Source organism: Ammodytes marinus (genome assembly GCF_949987685.1).
Source record: "Ammodytes marinus genome assembly, chromosome: 20".
Classification (NCBI taxonomy): domain Eukaryota; kingdom Metazoa; phylum Chordata; class Actinopteri; order Uranoscopiformes; family Ammodytidae; genus Ammodytes; species Ammodytes marinus.
In genome coordinates, this window is record NC_137224.1 from 2,029,267 (window position 1) to 2,052,387 (window position 23,121).

General features: G+C 37.1%; 1 protein-coding gene across 1 annotated transcript in view; it reads right to left on the reverse strand.

Annotated features, from left to right (window-relative positions):
• Positions 1 to 23,121, reverse strand: part of fmnl1b (formin-like 1b) — a gene marked incomplete at its 5' end in the record, with an annotated part of 43,521 nt that overhangs the window by 13,856 nt on the left and 6,544 nt on the right. The window contains 13 exons of the mRNA XM_080049592.1: positions 1,136 to 1,379; positions 1,832 to 1,933; positions 2,655 to 2,804; positions 3,331 to 3,441; positions 5,385 to 5,459; positions 9,282 to 9,375; positions 9,467 to 9,543; positions 9,926 to 10,013; positions 10,646 to 10,786; positions 11,421 to 11,504; positions 11,892 to 11,965; positions 13,495 to 13,578; positions 15,096 to 15,179. Of these exons, the coding sequence (XP_079905718.1) occupies positions 1,136 to 1,379; positions 1,832 to 1,933; positions 2,655 to 2,804; positions 3,331 to 3,441; positions 5,385 to 5,459; positions 9,282 to 9,375; positions 9,467 to 9,543; positions 9,926 to 10,013; positions 10,646 to 10,786; positions 11,421 to 11,504; positions 11,892 to 11,965; positions 13,495 to 13,578; positions 15,096 to 15,179 (1,408 nt within the window). The remainder of the gene's footprint in view (positions 1 to 1,135; positions 1,380 to 1,831; positions 1,934 to 2,654; positions 2,805 to 3,330; positions 3,442 to 5,384; positions 5,460 to 9,281; positions 9,376 to 9,466; positions 9,544 to 9,925; positions 10,014 to 10,645; positions 10,787 to 11,420; positions 11,505 to 11,891; positions 11,966 to 13,494; positions 13,579 to 15,095; positions 15,180 to 23,121) is intronic.

The following is a 23,121-nucleotide window of genomic DNA, read 5'->3' on the forward strand; positions in this document are numbered from 1 at the left end:
ATTGGTTAAATATGTTGTGGGTGTTTGTAACCTGTTTTTTAATAACTTTTCAGGAAAGAACGGTTTAATCTTACGCTTCAAACTATGTTTTTAATTTCTGTCTTCTCAAGTAATACAGTCATTGCAATTAAATTATCTAAGCTACAGCTCTCCTACAATGTACCAAACAAAACGAAGAAACTTTTAAGACTTAACTAATTCTAACCTTTATTTATACAGGTAAATCCCATTGAGTCCGAAGACTCTTTTGCAAGGGAGACCTGTTCCCATTTACACGTTACCATTCACACACACATTCATACACCGATAGCAGGCTGACTATCGACATTCACACGAGGCAAGGTGGGTGAAGTGTCTTGCCCAAGGACACAACAACTATGACACAGGTGGCAGGGCGGGGATCGAACCTCCAACCCTTTGATCATCGGCCGACCCGCTCTACCAACTGAGCCACAGTCGCCCCAAACTAATACATGTAGCGCATAGAGACGTAATAGTGCAAAACATTTAAAATGTAATATGTTTGTTTGTGATTTCTGATTATTTATTTATGGTGAAAATGAACTATTAAAACATTTTATAAGGAATCCTATTATACAATTATTTATTGATCATATCATTATATATTCTTTCATTTACTTAAACATTTAGTTACGAATTTATAAATATATTTATAAATTAATTAATTAATGTATATATATTTAGTTTTGGCCCTTAAATATGGAAGTACAGGCACACAAGGCCCCCGAAGTGTCACGGAAAGGCTAAATGAATGTTTGAGCGAAATAATGACAAGATCTGAACATGAAAACAATCAATTATTCTCCAAAAAAATGACAAAAAACAAGTCCAAAAACCATACTCTTGAATAAAGGAATAACTCAAAAATAACAAAAAAAAACTCATAGGAATTCATAACATAAGAACACTCATAAACTAATAACATACGTGAACTTATAAACTCATTATATAAGAAGAAATTCCATAATAACTAAACGTGAAAACAATAAATAATTGTATGTAGTCCAAACACCTCTTGAATAAAGAATTTGTGAATAATAACAAAAAACTCATTAGAACTCATAACATAAGAAAACTCAGAAACTCCAAAAACCTCCATAATAGCAGCTGTTACCTTTCTGTTCTACTTGCTGTATGACGGGCACCACCTGGACGTCCAGCTGACCGGAGGGGGAGCGTTCCAAACGTACCAAGCCCTGCCCCACCAAACACTGCACCGTAGCCTCCAGTTCCTTTAGAGCCTCTGTCTCTCTCTCTCTGTCTCTCTCTTTCTCTCTCTCCCTCTCTCGCTCTATCTCTTTCTCTCGTTCACGCTGCTGCAACACACACACCTGCGAGCTGGACTCACGCAGACTCTCCTGTAGAAAAATATACACATTATATTATATATATATATATCACAGGGAATTGGTTATCTAGCTATTTACACCACTAGCGTTATATTTGTTGTCATATTAGAAAAAAGTTAAGAAAAAGTAAAAAAAAAAAAAAAAAAAATCTTTAATGCAAATTGTATTTAAATGTCCTTGTGTGTTTCATTCAATTACATAACGAAATATTTAAGAAACTTTTTTTTTTAAAGAATGTTTCGGAAATACTGAATTCTATCCATGAGACCTTTGCTTCATTCAGTGACACCGAGAGAGATACAACCATTGGCCTAGAGCGATATAAAACAACAACAACAACAAAAAAAAGATAAAGATGTACTGTTTCTGTAAAGGCAAACTTGGTTAGAATTAAAAAATGATTGGCAGTATTTAGCATAGGTAGCATTTGTTGGCTTCAGACTAAGAAAAAGGCACTGCACCTTTAAGAGTTCCACTTCTTTGGTGGTTTGAATGAGTTTCTTCTCAAACTCTGAAACCTTCTCCACGGCCTCCCGCTCGCTGTCCTGCAGCCTGGTGTTCAACTGGGAAACACAGAGAGCACTAGTTAAATGTGTGTGTGTGTGTGTGTGTGTGTGTGTGTGTGTGTGTGTGTGTGTGTGTGTGTGTGTGTGTGTGTGTGTGTGTGTGTGTGTGTGTGTGTGTGTGTGTGTGTGTGTGTGTGCAATCAGGGTATCGATATGAGGTGTCATGTAGGCCATATATTGTCGGTGTTGGGCGGAAAACCTTGTAAAGAATGTTTTTTTTAAATTGGAAAATATTTTTTATGGTTTCAACTTAGATAACCCCCCCCCCCCACACACACACACACACACACACACACACACACACACACACACACACACACACACACACACACACACACAGACGTGAAGTGTGACCAACAGCACTGATTTATAAAGAAGAAATATAAAAAATTTAAAAAATGGAGAAATTAGTTCTCCGCCAGACAGCGACGGTTACAAGAATGCTTGCACACACAACTTTTTAAGATTGCAAACATCACTTTGTGTGTGTGTATATGTTTGCATTTAAGTGTGTGTGTGTGTGTGTGTGTGTGTGTGTGTGTATGTTTGCGTTTAAGTATGTGTGTGTCTGTCTGTCTGTCTGTCTGTCTGTCTGTCTCTGTCTGCCTGTCTCTCTCTCTCTGTCTATCTGTCTGTCTCTGTCTGTCTGTCTGTCTGTCTGTCTGTCTGTCTGCCTGTCTATCTCTCAGCCTGTCTGTCTGTCTGTGTATCCATCCACCTCTGTGTTGTGTTCTTGCAGCTCCTCCATGTGTTCCAGCAGAGCGTTCTTTGTCTCTGCGTCTTCCAGCAGCGCTCCGACATCAAACACGTTGTCCAGATACGCCTGGATCTGAACCAGCAACCTGTCGCTCTCTGTGAACTTCAACGTCTGAACACACACACGAGGTTAAGTCAAAAAATAATCCCTTATACATTTACTCTACTATTTAATGCAACAATATGTTGGTGTGTGTGCTCTATTTTCAACTGATTTTTAAAAAAAATAAAGATTACAAAAAAGAAAAAATATAATACAAATTTTAAAAAAAATAAGAAATTCAACACAAAAAAATGTTGTAGAAATAGTCTAGGTTGTCACTGATTGAGTAACAAATTCACACACAAAAAACTTCTCTACCGTGTAAAAATGTATGTTCAAACCAAATGTCTGCACTAGATTTTCCAGTTTTGAGGCTAAAACGAAATAAAAATTCTAAAGTTTGAAGATTCATAGTAATGTAACTTAAAGTTTGAGTTCTACATACTAAGAATTCCAAAAAATTGAAGTACAAAGTAATATTTTCTTATTTAATTTTGTCTATTTTGATGGAATCTTCTGAATGATTGTACTATATATATATTGTATTCTTAATTCCAGGGTCTCTATCCCTGTGGGGGACAAAGGTCAAACCCACCTCCAGATAGTCATCCAGCCCGTGTCTGGTGAACTCATACTGCAGGTACACTCTGAAGTTCATGTTCTCCACTGAATGAACCACAATGTTGATGAACTGCATACAGGCCACCTGGTGGACACACAGGGAATTACAATGCAAAATACAATCAGAATCAGAATCGGAAAAGATTTTATTTCCTAGAAGGGTTTTACACCAACAAGGAATTTGTGTTGGTGAATAAGGTGCATACAGAAAGACAATAAACAAACGAACAGTGACTATCATGTATACAATATAACACACTATGTAAACAAGCAGATTCAGGGATGGATAGTAATGGCTGAGTAATTATTATTAATATATTTTGTAACTATGTCGGAAATGTATTAAACACGTTAAAATAATACAAACATAAAGTAAAACATATAAGAAATAATGTAAAATGTATGATAACAAGTATGTATATAAGTCACTCTGATAATTCAGAACAAGGACCAGGGACTTTGTACTACTTTTGTGTTAAAGGTGCAGTGTGTAATATGACATCATCAAGAAAGTTCTAGAAAGTTTTAGAATGCAACACTCCCTGGGTAACTCCACCCCTTTCGAATAATAACAGAAGCTACAGTGGCCTTCAAGGACAAGAACATTTCTAAATTCTAAACAATGCACCTGATGACATTCCAAAAACATGGATGCCTCCATAAGACTTGCCTGCTCAATGTACAAAATGTAATATTAATATTTGTAATTCTCCACTCAGGAGGATAATTCAGATTATTGGCAGAGGTGATTTTACACCAATGAGGACATATTGATGAATGAGGATATTGATTTAAGTTAGTAAATTACTTAAAAGGTTACACAGTGTCCCGTTAAAGAAAATAAGTCAAAGTCAAAGTTTTTTATAGTCAGTTCTGATATATGCATTACATACATCAGAATCAAAATGGCGTTTATCTCAGACCCACGGTGCAATAGGAACGTTAAAAAATATAGAGAGTAGAATAAGATAAACATAAACAATATTTACATTAGATAAATTCTAAATAAATACATAGATACACACTGAATATTGTTGAAATTCACCCTGCAGAGCTGCAAAGATTAGTCACTCATCAGATACTTAAAGGAATACTTCACCCATACGGAACCGGCGTTCTATCATTATAAAATAACTATTATAATATAATGAAATAGGTTTTTCTTCCCTCAGTCTTCCCCTAGTCTTCCCTTGGCCCAGCTGTCCTGTTAATCCTAACCCTTATTGTGATGTCACAAGAAGGAAACTGTAGGGTTAGACAGTGAGACCATAAAACACTCTTTCTGCCTTTTCTCAGGCTAAGATGATCCGATTTCATTTTTTTTGCACATTTATACTAAATAGGATCTCCGAGTTCAATACACCTTCATATTCCAACCGGTGAAGTAGGCCTTTAAGTGACAACTCTTTTGATAATCAATCACACTGTATAATAACATATTTTACGCAATTAAAATAGAAATAAATACATTGAGGTTTCTGACGCGTTGTGCATTCACTCTGATTGAACACCTATGTTATTTGTTTTGTCTGGAACTCGTTAGTTATATTGGTAAGAATATATTATGAGAATTTCAAAGTACTTAGTCTTTTAATGGAAAGCTCTCAAAAGGAACCATGCACAATTTCCCCAATTAATTACGCAGATTAGGTGCAATTATGTAAAGTGATAATTTTGACAGCACTCCAGTTTTCAATGTGGATATGTTAATTTGCTTTAATTTCATTACAATTACAAGTGCATGTTTGTTCGCTGGTTCGCTGGTTTCAATTTAAGCTGAAATAATTCAACTGTTAAATCCAAACAAGAAATATCATGTAAAAGAGGGTGAGGGTGGGCTGCAACAAAATATTTTTTATTCACTTTTTGTCTAAAAAACTAAATTTAACAACTATAAATCATAATTTTCAAGAGCACAACGCGACCTCATCCATCTCCTTGTTGAGTGCAAACAACGATAGGTATTTAATTTAAAATAATGTGAATACATTTTTTTTTAAATCATTTATGTTTCATATATTTTCTTACCATGAAGTCGAAGTTGCTGTCTTCATTTCTGAAATACTCCATGAGTTTCTCAAAGCGACTTCTCTCTCCACACACCTGCAAGACATTAAGATTCAGCTATTAGGATTTATTAATATAATCAATATATATAATTAATAATTAATAATAATACATGAATACATCTGGTTATATTCTGAATTTCTTGCTGTTTAAAATCCCATGATTTGATTTATAATGAGCTCACAGCAGGCACCAGGCTCACTGAAACTACACATTATCTTTTAATAATCATATATTTTTGTATGCTTTATTAGACAGTTTGGAGAGACAGAGATGAAATGTGTCAGAGAGGGGAATGACATGCAGAGAACGTCTGCTGTGAAGAGGACTAAGGGGTGGGGGGGGGGTGTCTAACCACTACACCACAAGCGCCTCACAAAACTACACATTATGTTAGCGTTTGTTCTTTGCGTATTGTGCTTCCAGACGTGTTGTAAATGATGATGGACGATTTTCTCCTTATGTACACACATGGGGGCAGTGTACTCACACCGAAAAGATCCATCTATCTATCTATCTATCTATCTATCTATCTATCTATCTATCTATCTATCTATCTATCTATCTATCTATCTATCTATCTATCTATCTATCTATCCATCCATCCATCCATCCATCCATCCATCCATCCATCCATCCATCCATCCATCCATCCATCCATCCATCCATCCATCCATCCATCCATCCATCCATCCATCCATCCATCTAATATATAGCTAATATACTGCTATACACTATTCAGCTGAGTTCAGGGACCAGCATAGATAATGGGAATAATAATAATAGAGCAGTGCAGCCTGTGCCTTTGTAGGTCTGATAATTGCCTTGTCACACACAGTGGATTATGGATCTTGCTTCTGCCGAAAAACCATTTCACAAACAAGGCTCCAGCATATGTTTCTTTGTATAACAACTGTGTGTGTGTGTGTGTGTGTGTGTGTGTGTGTGTGTGTGTGTGTGTGTGTGTGTGTGTGTGTGTGTGTGTGTGTGTGTGTGTGTGTGTGTGTGTGTGTTTTTAATCGGTACTACATAATTATGTAACAGGAATTTGTGGTCTCTGTATTGACTGCACTGCCATGTCTAAATAATTAGCCGAATAGTTTACATCCAAAGTGTGTTTTTGTCACTCATACACATCCCCTGATTTCACTTCACTACCTGAGTGCCTGCTTGATTCTGGTGCGAATTTAGGGGGCAGAGAGTAGGGAGTAGGGAGTAGGGACCCAAAAAAGTACATAGAGAAGAAGTCTAGTCTAGTCGCATTTAAGTGGAATGATTATTATTATGACTTTTTTATATTTAAAATCTTACAGAATCCCTTGTACAATGGCAGTATAGTCTCTCTGTATTTGCAGGCTCTGCCCTTTCTCGCCCACTCATGTCCACTAAATAATGCAGCGTCGCACCAACCTGACAGCCCGCACCTACCCAAAACAAAGCCCACATTCTGCTACTGAGGGACACATAAACCCAATATACTGGCTCACACACACACACACATACACACACACACACACACACACACACACACACACACAGACACACACACACACAGACACACACACACACAGAGACACACACACACACATAGGACCAATACTGGCCCACTGCCCGCCCGCCTGGCTCTAGTTTAACGGCCACCAACGATCTATCGCTAGTTCCCATCTTTCGCCCACACACACACACACACACACACACACACACACACACACACACACACACACACACACACACACACACACACACACACACACACACACACACACCTACACACACACACACCTACACACACGGCACCAGAACAGTGTGATACTCATTTCACTGCTGTGGTAACTGATGCCTCTACAGAAACCAGGTGGTGTTGCCCGGGGATGTTGTACTTAACACATTGACAGGTTTTTAATTCATCGCTTGCTTTTCTCTATTACATAATTAATCTGGTGATATTATGAATTTCTTACTGTTTAAAATCCCATTATATTTACTGTGGTTCAGTATTTTAAAAATAAATAACTGTCTGTTACCCCTCAAAAAATCCCCCAAAACAGTAGTTTTTTTCAACCAATGGTTAATTTGGAGATGTTTGATGTTATATATTTAATAATAATAATAATAATAATAATAATAATAATAATAATAATAATAATAATAATAATAATAATAATAATAATAATAATAATAATCATTATTATCATCATCATCATAATCATAATACAAATTAATACAAAAAGTGTAATACAAATATATATATTTTTTTAAATGTACATTATCAACTGGCAAATGTTTCATGATGATATCTGTAGGTCCATATTTTTACGCTATTCACCTACAGTGTCTCTTATGAAATAAATAACAGAGACTGTAAAATTGTCTTTAGTAATTGACCACTTACTTCAGCACCCATTCATTCTAATTAAAATGTTCTTTCAAGTGCTTCTGAAAGCAGATCCTCAATTGTCTTAATTATAATATAACAGTATAATATACAGCCCCGAAAAAAATTAAGAGACCAGTCTGGATTTTCCTTAAATCTTAATCTCTACATTACTTATTGAAAATGCTCAAAAAATGTATTGGAATTTGGTATAAAAGTTTATATTATAAAACCAAAATGTTCATTCTACTCAAACATATGCCTATAAATAGTAAAACAAGAGACACTGAACATTTGGAGTGGTCTCTTAATTTTTTCCAGAGCTGAATAGTCTTCCAGGCATTTTCAAAGGTAATTGCAGTATTGGCGAATAGCAGCTGCAGACAATGGCCTCCTGCTGTGTCGCTAGTTGCCGGGCAGACTTGACATTTACTAAAAATAGATTGTTCTGAGTTCAAGTTCAAAATCCATTCTGTGTCGTCGTAGCTACGGGGGGCGACGGTATGTTAGCAACAGTTGCTGCTTTCTCAGGCAAAGACCAGGGATAGGTCAGAGGCACCTCAACAAGTGTTTGGCATATATAAGCCTGTGTGTGTGTGTGTGTGTGTGTGTGTGTGTGTGTGTGTGTGTGTGTGTGTGTGTGTGTGTGTGTGTGTGTGTGTGTGTGTGTGTGTGTGTGTGTGTGTGTGTGTGTGTGTGTGTGTGTGTGTGTGCGTGCGTGTGTGTGTGTGTGAATTTTTGTGTGTGCCTCTGTAAACCTGGTCTAAAATTGTAAAAATCAATGACTGGGTGTCTCAATAAGCCTAGACAAAAAACTCCAAAAAAATATTTTTCATAAATATTATAAAACTTTGTTCAACTGCCTTTTTTATGTCTAGACCGTTTGCCAGGACTGTGTGGGGGCGTGGCCGTATCAAACTGTCTCCATGGCAACAGTCTAAAGCACATTTAAAGTAATACTATGATAAAAAAGGCCTTATAAGTAAATGTTCTATTGTTGTGTTTTTGTATTTTTAAAATGACCAGAAATACCAGGTCCACACTTGGTCAATATAGGCCGATAGTCCACTGTTGTGTGTTTTTGTTTCGCATATTTCTACTTGTCAACTGTGCCCAGCAGCTGACAGGGGAGGGGGGCAGGTTAGGGATATCCCCTTAACCTGCTTTTCAAACATTAAAGGCTCTATACTGGTATGTAGAGGCTGTCACACTAACACCATGTCTATGTTAAGAATGAGTCCAGTTTAAAATAACGTCAGTATGTGGGTTGAGAGAGCCGTCCTAGTGATGCTAGTTGTAGCCTATATTTAGGTCATTTTGGAAGTATAACATTTAAAGGTGCTACGAGGAACTTTTAAATATTTCTGAAACAGTCTATTTTTTCCTCTGATGATCGAAAATGACGTGTAACAGCAAACGAGACCATCAGTGCAGATAATGCTGTTTTCATATAGAAAAATTCAAAATAATAAAAGTCTACAAACCTCTTTGAAGTTGTCGAAGGCAGACAGGATGATGTCATGGCCTCCTCTCACTAAACAAACCGCCGCCAACAGCTCCAGAACCAGAGCCTTAGTCCTGAGGGGCAAAAATCATGTTTTATTAGGTTTTTATTCATTTTTTTACAGTAAATTACATCTATACACATATAAAGAATTGTGCCTCTTACCGTGGGTTCCTGTTGTTGAGGCTGAGTGTGATCTCGTTGACACAGCACGGATGCTTCATGACCAGGTTAAAACCAGACTGACAACACACAACAAAAATTAATATATATATATATATAAATGTACATTAACTTATACTAAGTCTTGTGTATCAGAAAAGGTTCACACATGAATGGACTGGCTTTTATAGCTTAATCATGTTAATAACATTTTTAAAATGTGTGTTTCTATTTTTTGGCTTAACCCTAACCCTAACCCTATTGGCAGTTATATATTTAACTTTTAAATTTAGAATTAGAAATGTTTTACTTTAAGGGTTACATATATTTTTATCAAGGAAGTCAACATTGTAAACAAACATGTATCTCGTTACCTTGGCTATCGAAACACTCTATTTTAAATTCATTCATTCATTCATTTTCCTTTATTTAACCTCGAAAGATCAGTAAATACTCTATCACCTGGTAGTTCATGATGGCACGTAGACACATGATGCAGAGATGGACGTCGTCCGTCTGGCACACGACGCGAGAGATCCTCAAAGCTTTCCTGTTTCAGAGAGAGTTAGGGGAGAAAAGCCCAGAGGTTATAACGATGTTTGGTCCATCATTAACTACACAATCAATATTATATGAGAAATGATCTATTAAAAGAACATTTTAATGTTGCTGATAGAGTCCATGATTTAATACGTTTGAATAGAGAAAAGATTTTGACTAAAAAGTAGTGACTAGTTTAGTCTATTATGACGATAAAAATTACTAAAATGTTATTAACCTTCAGTGTGTGCTTAAAAAAAATCACACTGAGCCTTTGTCAAATCTATGGTCCCTTAGGATTACAATGAATAATATGAATATAACATGCATTTCCATCTAAAGACTAAATCTAAAAATGCGGCCAAAGTTAACATTGCTAGATCATGGCATCAAAGTTAAATCATTGCTAACGTGCTGTGAGCTATTATTGCTTAAAGTTTTTTTTTTGGCATTTTTATGCTTTATTGACAGTGTAGAGACAGAGTTGAAATGGGGCAGAGAGGGGAGTGACATGCAGAGAACGACCGCGGGCTGGAATCGAACCTGGGTCCGCTGCTGGCCGAGGCCCATGGGGGGGACGCCCTACCAACTGAGCTAAGGGCGCCCCCATTATTGCTTAAAGTTAGCTCACGATGCTACTACCTGACAGTGAAGGCCTTGGCCCGGGAGGCGCTGTGAGTGGGTGAGCTGCTGGCACTTCTGCTTAGATCCTCCGCTGATTTCTCCACAGCTTTGCCTCTGTCTGCGGGCAGAGAGCCATTGTCCAACGAGTCCCCATCATACCTGTATATAAATCAGACAATTTTAACTCAAATTGAAGCAGAATTGAATCATACCTGTGAGATGAACCAGAATCAGAAAAAAAGTTTGATTAATATTTTTTATTTTTTTGCTTTTTTAACTCAAGTAAAGGCATGATTGGGCAATTTAAAATCATTCTTACTGTTGAAGAAGTTTGAAAAATAATGTTTTGAGAGTCACAGTTTATAGAAATCTAGCTGTTGGTGGTAGGCTTTGAGTTTGTTACAGACACAGTGACGTGAATTGTGAAGGATATAAAACTTCTTCTACACAAATTTAATATAATAAAGGTGCTCCATGGAACTTTCAGTTTGTGTTATTTCTTGAATCCCCTTTGGACAAAAGCGGTAGTGTTTTTACTACGCCAGCTGTTGTTCCTGGGTGAGCGTATACCCATGACAAAGGCATTAAGAAAAACTATCTAAAAATAGCATTCTTTGCACTGATGGTCTCGTTTGTTGTTACATGTCATTTACTGTATAATCATCAGAGGAAACATTAGACTGTTTCAGATATTAAAAACATTTAAAATGTAAAAACATATTTAAAAGTTCCTAGTAGCACCTTTAATATAATAGATAAATAAATAACAGTGTTTTTTCGAGCTGATACCTACGTGACGGCACTATGGGCGTAGGACAGATAATCCACAAGAACATCTAAGCCTTGGTTCTCCTCGTTTAGGAACTCCTGCGCCCAACTGCAAGGACAAAGTAGATTTTAACACAAAAATGGTATTGTGGGACACAGTGACATTTTAACTACAAAATCTATTCAGTTCAACTTTGAGTCAGCATCTACATTTGTGCAAAGTTTGAAGCAAATCCAGTCAGTATTTCTAGTTACTCTATCACATGCAGTGTCTCGCCTTAACATTTTCTTCATAGCACTAAATGTTCTAGTTATAAATGAGTGTTTCTATGTCTCATACATACTCTGCACTGTTCTATCGTGAGATAATATAGAATTGAAGTAGTTTTTTTAAGCTTTTGGCAGTATATTTATTGGCTAAACTGTCCTTGCTTCAATAGTTGTTTGAACTCGGCTAAACCTTTTCCCTGAAAGTTGGAATCAAATTGAGACTCACCCGATATAATTGGTCCTCAGGGAAATCTCCAGCTCCCTCAGAACCTGAGTGGATTCCTGGACTCGTCTCTTAAACTGACAGAAAACAGATGAAGAAAAATACCACAAGAACTAATTAACGCCTTTAGAGAACAATTTATGCTTTGTATGACCACATATCATCTCAAATCCGTTATTCGCATCTCCCCTCTCAAGTTAAGGGGGATGGGGTCAGAGCACAGGGTCAGCCATAGTACAGCGCCCCTGGAGCAGTTTGGGGTTAAGTGTCTTGCTCAAGGACACAATGGTAGAGATGGTGGGGCACCGTAGATGTAAAAGCAGCCACCACTAGTTTTTACTACTAAAACCCTACTGTCCGGTGCCGGGGATCGAACCAGAGACCTCATGGTTACTGGTCGGTCACCTTTTCTCTAGGACATCCACCCCAATTAATCATTTATAAAACATCTTTCATAGCACGGGTAGAGTTTAGAACCATCTAAATATCTTACAGTTTTACAAATGATCATATAATGCTGGAACATGTATGAATTACAGTGTAGAAGATTTGTGACACTTGTTTCAAGTTTATATTGTGTGGGGAAAAAAAACTTTGAAGTTATAAGATCAGTCAATGTTTAATTAGTCAAAGAAAATGTTAAAAGATACCACCAGGGATATTCTGTACAGCAAGGACTTAACAAGCAATCGCATTTAAAAAAAACTGAAAGTGTCCTCCCAATGTAACAACAGTAAATCCTGTGTTAGAATTAGAAAAACTCATCTGTCCTCTGTGGCCGTTAAATAGCACAACAAATTCTGGGTATAAAACTTCTCTGTGACATCCAATTTAAAATTCTTTACAGCATCAGTTTTTTACCGGACAGTTTTTATGTCTGCAAAGTATCCTTTAAAATTACTTTATTGATTCGAACACTGGAGTGAGACAAGAAGTTGTATCTTACATGAGCACTGAGCCAAAGGCTGTAACAGGCTGCGTATTAAACACATGAAATATTATGTGTTTGGTGATTTATATATTTATTCTTTGTGTTTTGGTCCTGGCTGTGCATTCTTATAACCCTCAGTGGACTTTAATTTTTCATCAGCAAAGTGTGGACCTGTGTGTCTCGTCATTTTGTAAACAACAATCATTAATTACATTAGAAAAAGAAAATTAAAGATGCTATGAGAAACTTTCAGATATTTCTGGAAAAGTCTACTTTTTCGTCTGATGATCATAAATTACATGCAACAGCAAACAAGACCATCAGGTGCAAGGAATGCTATTTGTATATTGTTTTTCTTAATGCCATTGTCATGGGTACGCTCACCCAGGAACAACATCTGACGTGGTAAAAACACTACTGCTTTTGTCCAAAGGGGGCGCAAGAATTAACACAAACAATATTTGTTTAAATGTCAAAATCTAAGCTACTCAGTGTGCAGTCAAAATGTTTCAACTTCATACAATATAATACAATACGTAATGACATTTTTTTTTTAATATCAAACAGAAACTCAGCTTCGTACCTGAGATGTGGAATGTCAAAGTAGGTCAAGAGAGGTCAGTTGTATTTGATTAGCAAAGCAGCACAAATCAGACTTTGCATTTTCGGTTTTACCTTTCCCCTGACCCCTCCGTGATCCAGATGACTCTTCAGCTTCTCCAGATAGGCAGACGGTGGATTCTTCACTTGAAATCGCTCCTAAAAATGCAGAAACACACATTTACTGAATGTTCTCTTTTTTGTTGTATTATTTTTTTGGCATTTTTTACTTTTTTACTTTATTAGATGGTACAGATTTGAAATGGGGAGACAGAGAGAGAGAGAGAGAGAGAGAGAGAGAGAGAGAGAGAGAGAGAGAGAGAGAGAGAGAGAGAGAGGGGGGATGACATGCAGTAAAGGTCCACGGGTCAGATTTGAGCCCGCGACCACTGCAACGAAGGCCGGAGCCAATATGGTACACACTCTATCCGCTACGCCACCGGAGCACCCCGACTTTAAGTTCTCTTAAGAATAACCAGTATTTACCTATGTCTAAACCTCAACCGCTGTACCCAAAAATGAACACTTAACCTTTACGAAACAGCTTTTGTCCCCATTTGCACAAGTCGAGCCCGATCCGCAGATTTTAAGTCTAGCTTGTGTCCCCGAAAGTAATTTTAATCAGACCATACACACACACATATACTTTCCTATATTGCCAACAGGGGACTATGATTATTGTGAGTGCAATATCTTCAGAACGCTTTGAAGAAGATTTCTTAGGGTTGTATAAAATCTTAACACCCACCCACGCACGCACGCACACACACACACACACACACACACCTAATTACATCTGATTGCAGTACTGCAGTGAGGGGAATATCTCACAGACAGTCTGATTACAAAGTGTCTCTTATACAAATGATTTTTAAGTAGAAATAAAGATTTTACTGTGAAATGACACAAATAAACTGTCAGTTTATTGAAATTTGTCAAGGAGAAAAACCTTAAATGTGGTTGATATGTGCTGATATTTTTATATCTGATAATAGCAAGTGAAGCTCTGTATGACAGTGACAGGTGTCCTATTTCACTCTCACATCACAACGCACGGTTTGTCCCAGTGGTTACTATGGCAATGTACATTATTAACGAGCTTCCAGTTTGTGTGTGTGTGTGTGTGTGTGTTTATATGTGTGTTTGTGAACATTTTGTCATGCACTGTTTATGCTGTGTGTTTATGCAGCACGTAGGCTACCAGTAATAAGCTTATGTTAGCACTAGAGCCCGACCGATATGGATTTTTGAGTGCAGATGACGAATATTTTCAGAGAATAATTACGATAACGAACAAATCGGCCGATTACATTTTTTTTTTTTAAATCCCCAAAATATATATTGAAAAAATGTACTTCTTTCAACTGTTAAATATACAGCTCAGGAAAAAATTAAGAGACCAGTCTGGATTTGTCTTAAATCTTCATCTCTACATAACTTATTGAAAATGCTCTAAATGACAAAAAAATTTATTGGAATTTGGTAGAAATGTTGTCAGTAGTTTATAGAATAAAACCAACATGTTTATTCTACTCAAACATATGCCTATAAATAATAAAACGAGAGACACTGAACATTTGGAGTGGGCTCTTTTTTCCAGAGCTGTATATACATACTACTGTTGATAGCAAACTGACAGAGTTGAAAGAAAACATTAGATAGATTTTCAGACCCACCTGGTCACAGATGAGCTCCCACTTCTTCTCGCTGTCGTACTGACTGAGGATCTTCACCTTGTCCGGAGGAAGATTCATTGTGCTCTGAAATACAAAATCACATCCAGAATTTTGACCTGTGTCTGTTTGCGTCTGTACATTTCTCCTATACAACCATCTTTAACGGACATCATCTCCAAATTAGTTTTTCCCCCTAATACTCTGAACCATAAATCTCAATTTCTAAAGCACTTACATCAACTAAACTTTCCATAATCATTCTTAGCACTATTCTGAAGGTTATTACAGAAGGATTTTTCCATATTGTCTGATTTATGATACATTTTATATTTACAAATGTGCCGAAAAATGCATTTCTGAAGACATGTACATAGTGTTTTTTGATTTATAAAATACATATTGATGTAGCCAAGAGAGAAAATAACATATCTTTCTCTGAACTCTTTAACTCAAACTTAACAACAAAAGCACAGAATATTACACTATTCTGAAGGTTATTACAGAAGGATTTCTTCATATGTTGTTACTGGTCTGTGTTGCATAATAACAAAACACTGCTTCACTGTATTTAGTTCTAACTCCTTTGGAATCCCAGAAGACCAGCCCCAGATTTCCCAAATAACATCACAACAAACACAGGGGCCCCTAGACACTAAACCAACATGTTCAATAATGCATTATACATCCACTGTCCTCTTTGAGTCACTAGTGCACTGAGTCATGCTGAGTCAGAGGTCAGAGTGTGACAGAGGGTGAGGGCTTGTTAACAGCAGCATCTCGTTTCACAACACAATAACATGTGTGTGTTGCTATAGTGATACAGTGTCACTCATCATGTGGATGTTAAAAAAAGTTTTGGGGGCGCTTGTGGTGTAGTGGTTTGACCCCCCCCCCCCCTCCCCCATCCATAGAGTCTCAGTCCTCTTCACAGCAGACCCGGGTTAGAATCCAGCCCGGGTCGTTCTCTGCATGTCATTCCCCTCTCTGACCCATTTCATCTCTGTCTCTCCAAACTAATAAAGCATAAAAATGCCAACAAAGAAAATAATCTTAAAGGGAAAATAAATAAAAATTGTTTTGCCTCAATACGCTTTTTAAAGTTCAATTAAAATAATGAAAGATCGGGACCTAGAAACTACATTGTACCCGCCACTGTCACTGTTATGTCACTACTGGTGCCTGTCCCATATAACAAAACAGATTCCAGCAGACAGACACGGACACATCAGCTGTACTAATTATAACATACACACACACACACACACACACACACACACACACACACACACACACACACACACTCACATGCTCTCTCACACACACACACACACACACACACACACACACACACACACACACACACACACACACACACACACACACACACACACACACACATAGACTCTCTTACACACACTCCCTCCATCACTCATACACACACACACACACTCAATCATACACCCACACACACATTCTCTCTTTCTCTCTCTCTCTCTCACACACACATGCATGCTCTCACACACACACACACACCCACACCTGCACACACACACACACACACCCTCACACACACACTCATGCTCTCTCTCTCACACACACACACACACACACACACACACACACACAAAACTGGGCTAGTCGACAGGAGACACCCACCCACACTAAAGGACATCACGCAGTCATACGCCTCCTCCTCACTTATCCTTTGAAATGTTACATTATAATCATATCTGCTGCGTCATCCACACTCACATCTCTATCATGAGTTGCTGAAAAGTAACTTTACAAGGTCGCTGAGAGTGTAGATTCATCCAAACCGGGGCCCCTTTCTGCCCAAGGAATGTCTAGAGGTGGTTACTTAGTTAGTTATTCAGGGCGACTTACGACATGCTTTCCTGGTCTCAGAACTCAGATAGAAGCTCAAGATTAACCACTTCACCAGTATTTAGGATTATTTTATAACGTGAAATTGTTAACTTTCTATGTATTATGTTTAGGGTGATCTTCACCCCATTCAATGTTTTACATCTCAAAATAAATGGTTGACATGATGTATTGCCTTTATATTAACGGTGCTCCGAGGGACTTTCAGTTTTTGTCAATTCTTCCACCCCCTTTGGACAAAAGCGGTAGTGTTTTTACTACGCCAGCTGTTGTTCCTGGGTGAGCGTACCCATGACAAAGAAAAACTATATAAAAACGGCATTCTTTGCACTGGTGGTCTTGTTTGCTGTTGCATATAATTCAGGATCATCAGAGGAAAAATGAGACTTTTTTCTAAATTTTATGGGGAACAAATCATGGACTGTTTTCGCTGAAGAAAATGCATAAAAAGTACAGTATGTTGTTATATACAATACACATACAATTGTTTCATTATGATCATTTTCCAGAGGTAAAATTATAAACAATGTTAGTAAATTTGAGCTTAACAAGACGGTGGAAGTATTAGCTGACATTTTGTTTTAATGCTTTATTTATGGATTTTTTTTCAGAGAACATACACTTATAGCTGCAATTTTAACATAATCGTTATTTAATTAAATAATCATTTTAGTTACCAATACCTTAGTTACCCAGGCCTTTCTATATTTTATTTATTTTAATGTTTATTTGACAGGGACAATACATACAACATTGCCACAAAAAATGGGAAAATGTGATGCATATAAGACGTCTAGCTTCAGCTAATTTGCAGTCTTTGTCCCTGGGTCAGGCTTTAAAATACAATCAAATATACTAAATACAATAAATGCAGTGATAGAGATACAGTGAATAATGCAATTAATAGGTACCATGAGTCAATACACACAGCTGTAGTTATACATTTCATATGTTAAAAACAAAAAGCTACCGTGTGTGCTACTGCAGACAACATGCATTCGTGTGTGTCATTCTGAGAAACCGGGGCACAGCGAGTTGCAAATGGCATCGTAAATCAATGGTGTGGAGAGGCTGGATGGGGTTCTGTTAAATCAGGCCTGATGAATAGAGCTGCTGGGTCGATGTGTGCTGCTTATATAAGCTATTAAACTGTATCAACTCCAGGAGAAAAACAACCGTTATTTAGTGAGATTTAGGCTTAGTAATGTCCCATACAGAGGTGTTTTATCAAACGTTAAAGGTGCAGTGTGTAGTTTCAGAGGAGGGGGATTTGTTTTTACATTCACAGAGCCTGCGGTTAGTTTACAAAAGTGGTTTCTATACATGTCATTCTTAATATTGAATAATTCTATCATCATAAATCAAAACTAAAATATTGTGAGGAACCTGGAACCAAACGTAAGACTAGAATATGTTTGTAAACCGAACTGTGGGCCCTGCTGCTGTAAACAACTACAGTGAAAAAAAATGGTTAAAGACAAATTAAATAATAATTTGCTACATTTATGTTTCAAAATCCAGAATCAGGCTTAAATGACAATATCTTTCATTTGGATTGATGAATATGTCTATAACTCTTTTCAGATGCTTTACTATCATGAAACTAACTCCACACATCACACAGATAGATAGATAGATAGATAGATAGATAGATAGATAGATAGATAGATAGATAGATAGATAGATAGATAGATAGATAGATAGATAGATAGATAGATAGATAGATAGATAGATAGATAGATAGATAGATAGATAGGAAGATAGATAGATAGGAAGATAGATAGATGCTTTACTATCATGAACTAGTAACTCCCCACATTACATAGTTAGAAAGATTGAATAGATTTGGATTAACAGGGGCTTCAAGGAAAATATAAGACCAAAAGTGGCAGCAAAATGCAGAGAAATGAAGCGTTGATTTGCGCAGAGAGCAGTGGGACAGCTTTGAGTCTCTGAGGGATTCATAGTGACGCATTCCTCAATCCCCTAATCGTGCTGACTGTCCCAATAGGATCCATTGATTAGGAGTTATTGCGTTCGCAGAAAAACAAGCTTGTGTTTGCAGCAGTGTCTGAATAATTAGAGCTAAGGCTTGAGTTTTCTGCTTTCCTCTGCATGTTTATTTCGTCTTAATACAGCTCTGAACAAAATTAAGAGACCGCTCCAAATGTTCAGTGTCTCTCGTTTTACTATTTATAGGCATCTGTTTGAGTAGAATGAACATTTTGGTTTTATTCTACAAACTACTGACAACATTTAAACCAAATTCACAATAGGAATATTGTCATTTAGAGCATTTCCATTAAGTAATGTAGAGATGAAAATTTAAGAAAAATCCAGACTGGTCTATTTTTTTTTTCCCGGAGCTGTAGAAGGGTGTGTCTGTCTTAGTTTGATTACAGGGGATACAGAAGATTCCGAAATACCTAATATCTGATTCCATTTTAGAATCAATACATTTTGAAGTCAAACAATTTGTATTATGATTTCTGACTATGTATTAATGCACTTTAATATACATTTTAAAAAGCAGGACGAGCTTAAAGGTGCAGTGTGTAATATGACATCACCAAGAAAGTTCTAGAAAGTTCTAGAATGCAACGCTCCCTGGGTAACCCCAACCCTTTTGAATAATAACAGAAGCTACAGTGGCCTTCAAGGACAAGAACAATTCTAAATTCTAAACAATGCACCTGATGACATTCCAAAAACATGGATGCCTCCATAAGACCTGCCTGCTCAATGTACAAAATGTAATATTAATATTTGTAATTCTCTGTTCAGGAGGATAATTCAGATTATTGGCAGAGGTGATTTTACACCAATGAGGACATATTTATGAATGAGGATATTGATTTTAGCTTATAAATTACTTAAAATGTTACACAGTGTCCCTTTAACATTTAAAAGGATGCTTATAGGATATGGACCAAAGAAGTTGATTAATCCAATTAAGGTTGCCCACCGTGTGCATATACTTAAGTTTTTTTTTGTAGAGGAGTACGTTATTTTTTCATTGTGCTCTTCAAAAGAAAGTTAAAATGTGTAGAATTATGATGGAATACAATTTTGTGAATGAAGTCGAAATTACTAGAATAAACTGGACAGTTCCAGATTGCGGTAAAGTTGGAAAAAGATATTGACAGATTCAAACTCGTGGTATCAATAACTCTTCAGTATAACGTTATTGAAACACAAACGATGCATCTTTGCTATGGTCATAAGGCAGACAGACAGACAGAGAGACAGAGAGACAGACAGACAGACAGACAGACAGACAGACAGACAGACAGAGAGACAGACAGACAGACAATGGGGCTACAAAGAGAGAATACCTTTTTTTTTTTAAAACCTTTCAACTTCTTAGAGCTGCGAATAGTAGTTAAATATCTGTGCGTGCCTCAGTCTGTAAATAAATCCGCAGATCGTGCATTTACAATTCCACACACACACACACACACACACACACACACACATACACACACACACACACACACACACACACACACTGACTCACTCCCAGTTGGGGAATATGCAAAGTGTTATGTAAAACTCTAAACAGAAAAAGAGCTCCAAGTACATTTAGATTGTGTGACTGAAGTGTTTGAACACCGACGTTACCAGACACACACACTCTCTAACAGGGGGTTTGATGTGTGTGTGTGTGTGTGTGTGTGTGTGTGTGTGTGTGTGTGTGTGTGTGTGTGTGTGTGTGTGTGCGCGCGCGCGCGCGCGTGTGTGTGTGTGTGTGTGTGTGTGTGTGTGTGTGTGTGTGTGTGTGTGTGTGTGTGTGTGTGTGTGTGTGTGTGTGTGTGTGTGTGTGTGTGTGTGTGTTTACTTTACCAGACTCACACACTCTCTAACTCTACCGTGCAGATTTCTATCACTTTGATATCGATTCTTTCAACTTGTAAACACTGTGCTAGTGCCATGGGAATATATGAATAAAAGCGTCAATAACAGAGGCACTCACTCACTCACTCACTCACTCGCTCGCTCACTCACTCAGTGAAAACAGTAACTTTTCAGGAAGATTTCTAACTTCAAACAGTGTTCCAGGGATCACATTTTTCCTGTGAGGAAAGTTTATTTATTCAGTTATGAGAAGTTGCATAGTGCATCCTTAATGCTTACTTATCGTTTATCTGAGTCTCGGCCAAGTCTATTGTCTATGAAGTGGAAAATTACCAAAATCAACTAAACTAAACTAAACTAAGCACAATACATTTCTTGCGACCACTTCTGATAATTCCTGCAAAATTTAAAACTTGTTTTTCAGAAAGAAAAGCCTGGAAGGGAAGTTGCTTTGACTAGAGCAGCTCATGTAAAATCAAATGTTTTCATATGTAAAACACCATCTGTCAGACAAACACACGAGACTACTGTCTATTTGAATCACCAACAATCAGGTAAAATACATTTTAATTCTTCCATTGTAAAGCTAAAATTGTAGGGTGAATATAATGCTGCAATATCATAACATGTTTTAAAAAATTAAGTAAATGTTTTTCCACTTTTCTAATATCTTTTGATATGCGCCTGGACCACAATCGTTTTACAATTCCTTGTCCAACTTGCTATTATACTTTGATAGATAGATAGATAGATAGATAGATAGATAGATAGATAGATAGATAGATAGATAGATAGATAGATAGATAGATAGATAGATAGATAGATAGATAGATAGATGGATGGATGGATGGATGGATGGATGGATGGATGGATGGATGGATGGATGGATGGATGGATGGATGGATGGATGGATGGATGGATGGATGGATGGATGGATGGATGGATGGATGGATGGATGGATGGATGGATGGATGGATGGATGGATGGATGGATGGATGGATGGATGGATGGATGGATGGATGGATGGATGGATAGATAGATAGATAGATAGATAGATAGATAGATAGATAGATAGATAGATAGATAGATAGATAGATAGATAGATAGATAGATAGATAGATAGATAGATAGATAGATAGATAGATAGATAGATAGATAGATAGATAGATAGATAGATAGATAGATAGATAGATAGATAGATAGATAGATAGATAGATAGATAGATAGGAAGATAGATAGATAGGAAGATAGATAGATGCTTTACTATCATGAACTAGTAACTCCCCACATTACATAGTTAGAAAGATTGAATAGATTTGGATTAACAGGGGCTTCAAGGAAAATATAAGACCAAAAGTGGCAGCAAAATGCAGAGAAATGAAGCGTTGATTTGCGCAGAGAGCAGTGGGACAGCTTTGAGTCTCTGAGGGATTCATAGTGACGCATTCCTCAATCCCCTAATCGTGCTGACTGTCCCAATAGGATCCATTGATTAGGAGTTATTGCGTTCGCAGAAAAACAAGCTTGTGTTTGCAGCAGTGTCTGAATAATTAGAGCTAAGGCTTGAGTTTTCTGCTTTCCTCTGCATGTTTATTTCGTCTTAATACAGCTCTGAACAAAATTAAGAGACCGCTCCAAATGTTCAGTGTCTCTCGTTTTACTATTTATAGGCATCTGTTTGAGTAGAATGAACATTTTGGTTTTATTCTACAAACTACTGACAACATTTAAACCAAATTCACAATAGGAATATTGTCATTTAGAGCATTTCCATTAAGTAATGTAGAGATGAAAATTTAAGAAAAATCCAGACTGGTCTATTTTTTTTTTCCCGGAGCTGTAGAAGGGTGTGTCTGTCTTAGTTTGATTACAGGGGATACAGAAGATTCCGAAATACCTAATATCTGATTCCATTTTAGAATCAATACATTTTGAAGTCAAACAATTTGTATTATGATTTCTGACTATGTATTAATGCACTTTAATATACATTTTAAAAAGCAGGACGAGCTTAAAGGTGCAGTGTGTAATATGACATCACCAAGAAAGTTCTAGAAAGTTCTAGAATGCAACGCTCCCTGGGTAACCCCAACCCTTTTGAATAATAACAGAAGCTACAGTGGCCTTCAAGGACAAGAACAATTCTAAATTCTAAACAATGCACCTGATGACATTCCAAAAACATGGATGCCTCCATAAGACCTGCCTGCTCAATGTACAAAATGTAATATTAATATTTGTAATTCTCTGTTCAGGAGGATAATTCAGATTATTGGCAGAGGTGATT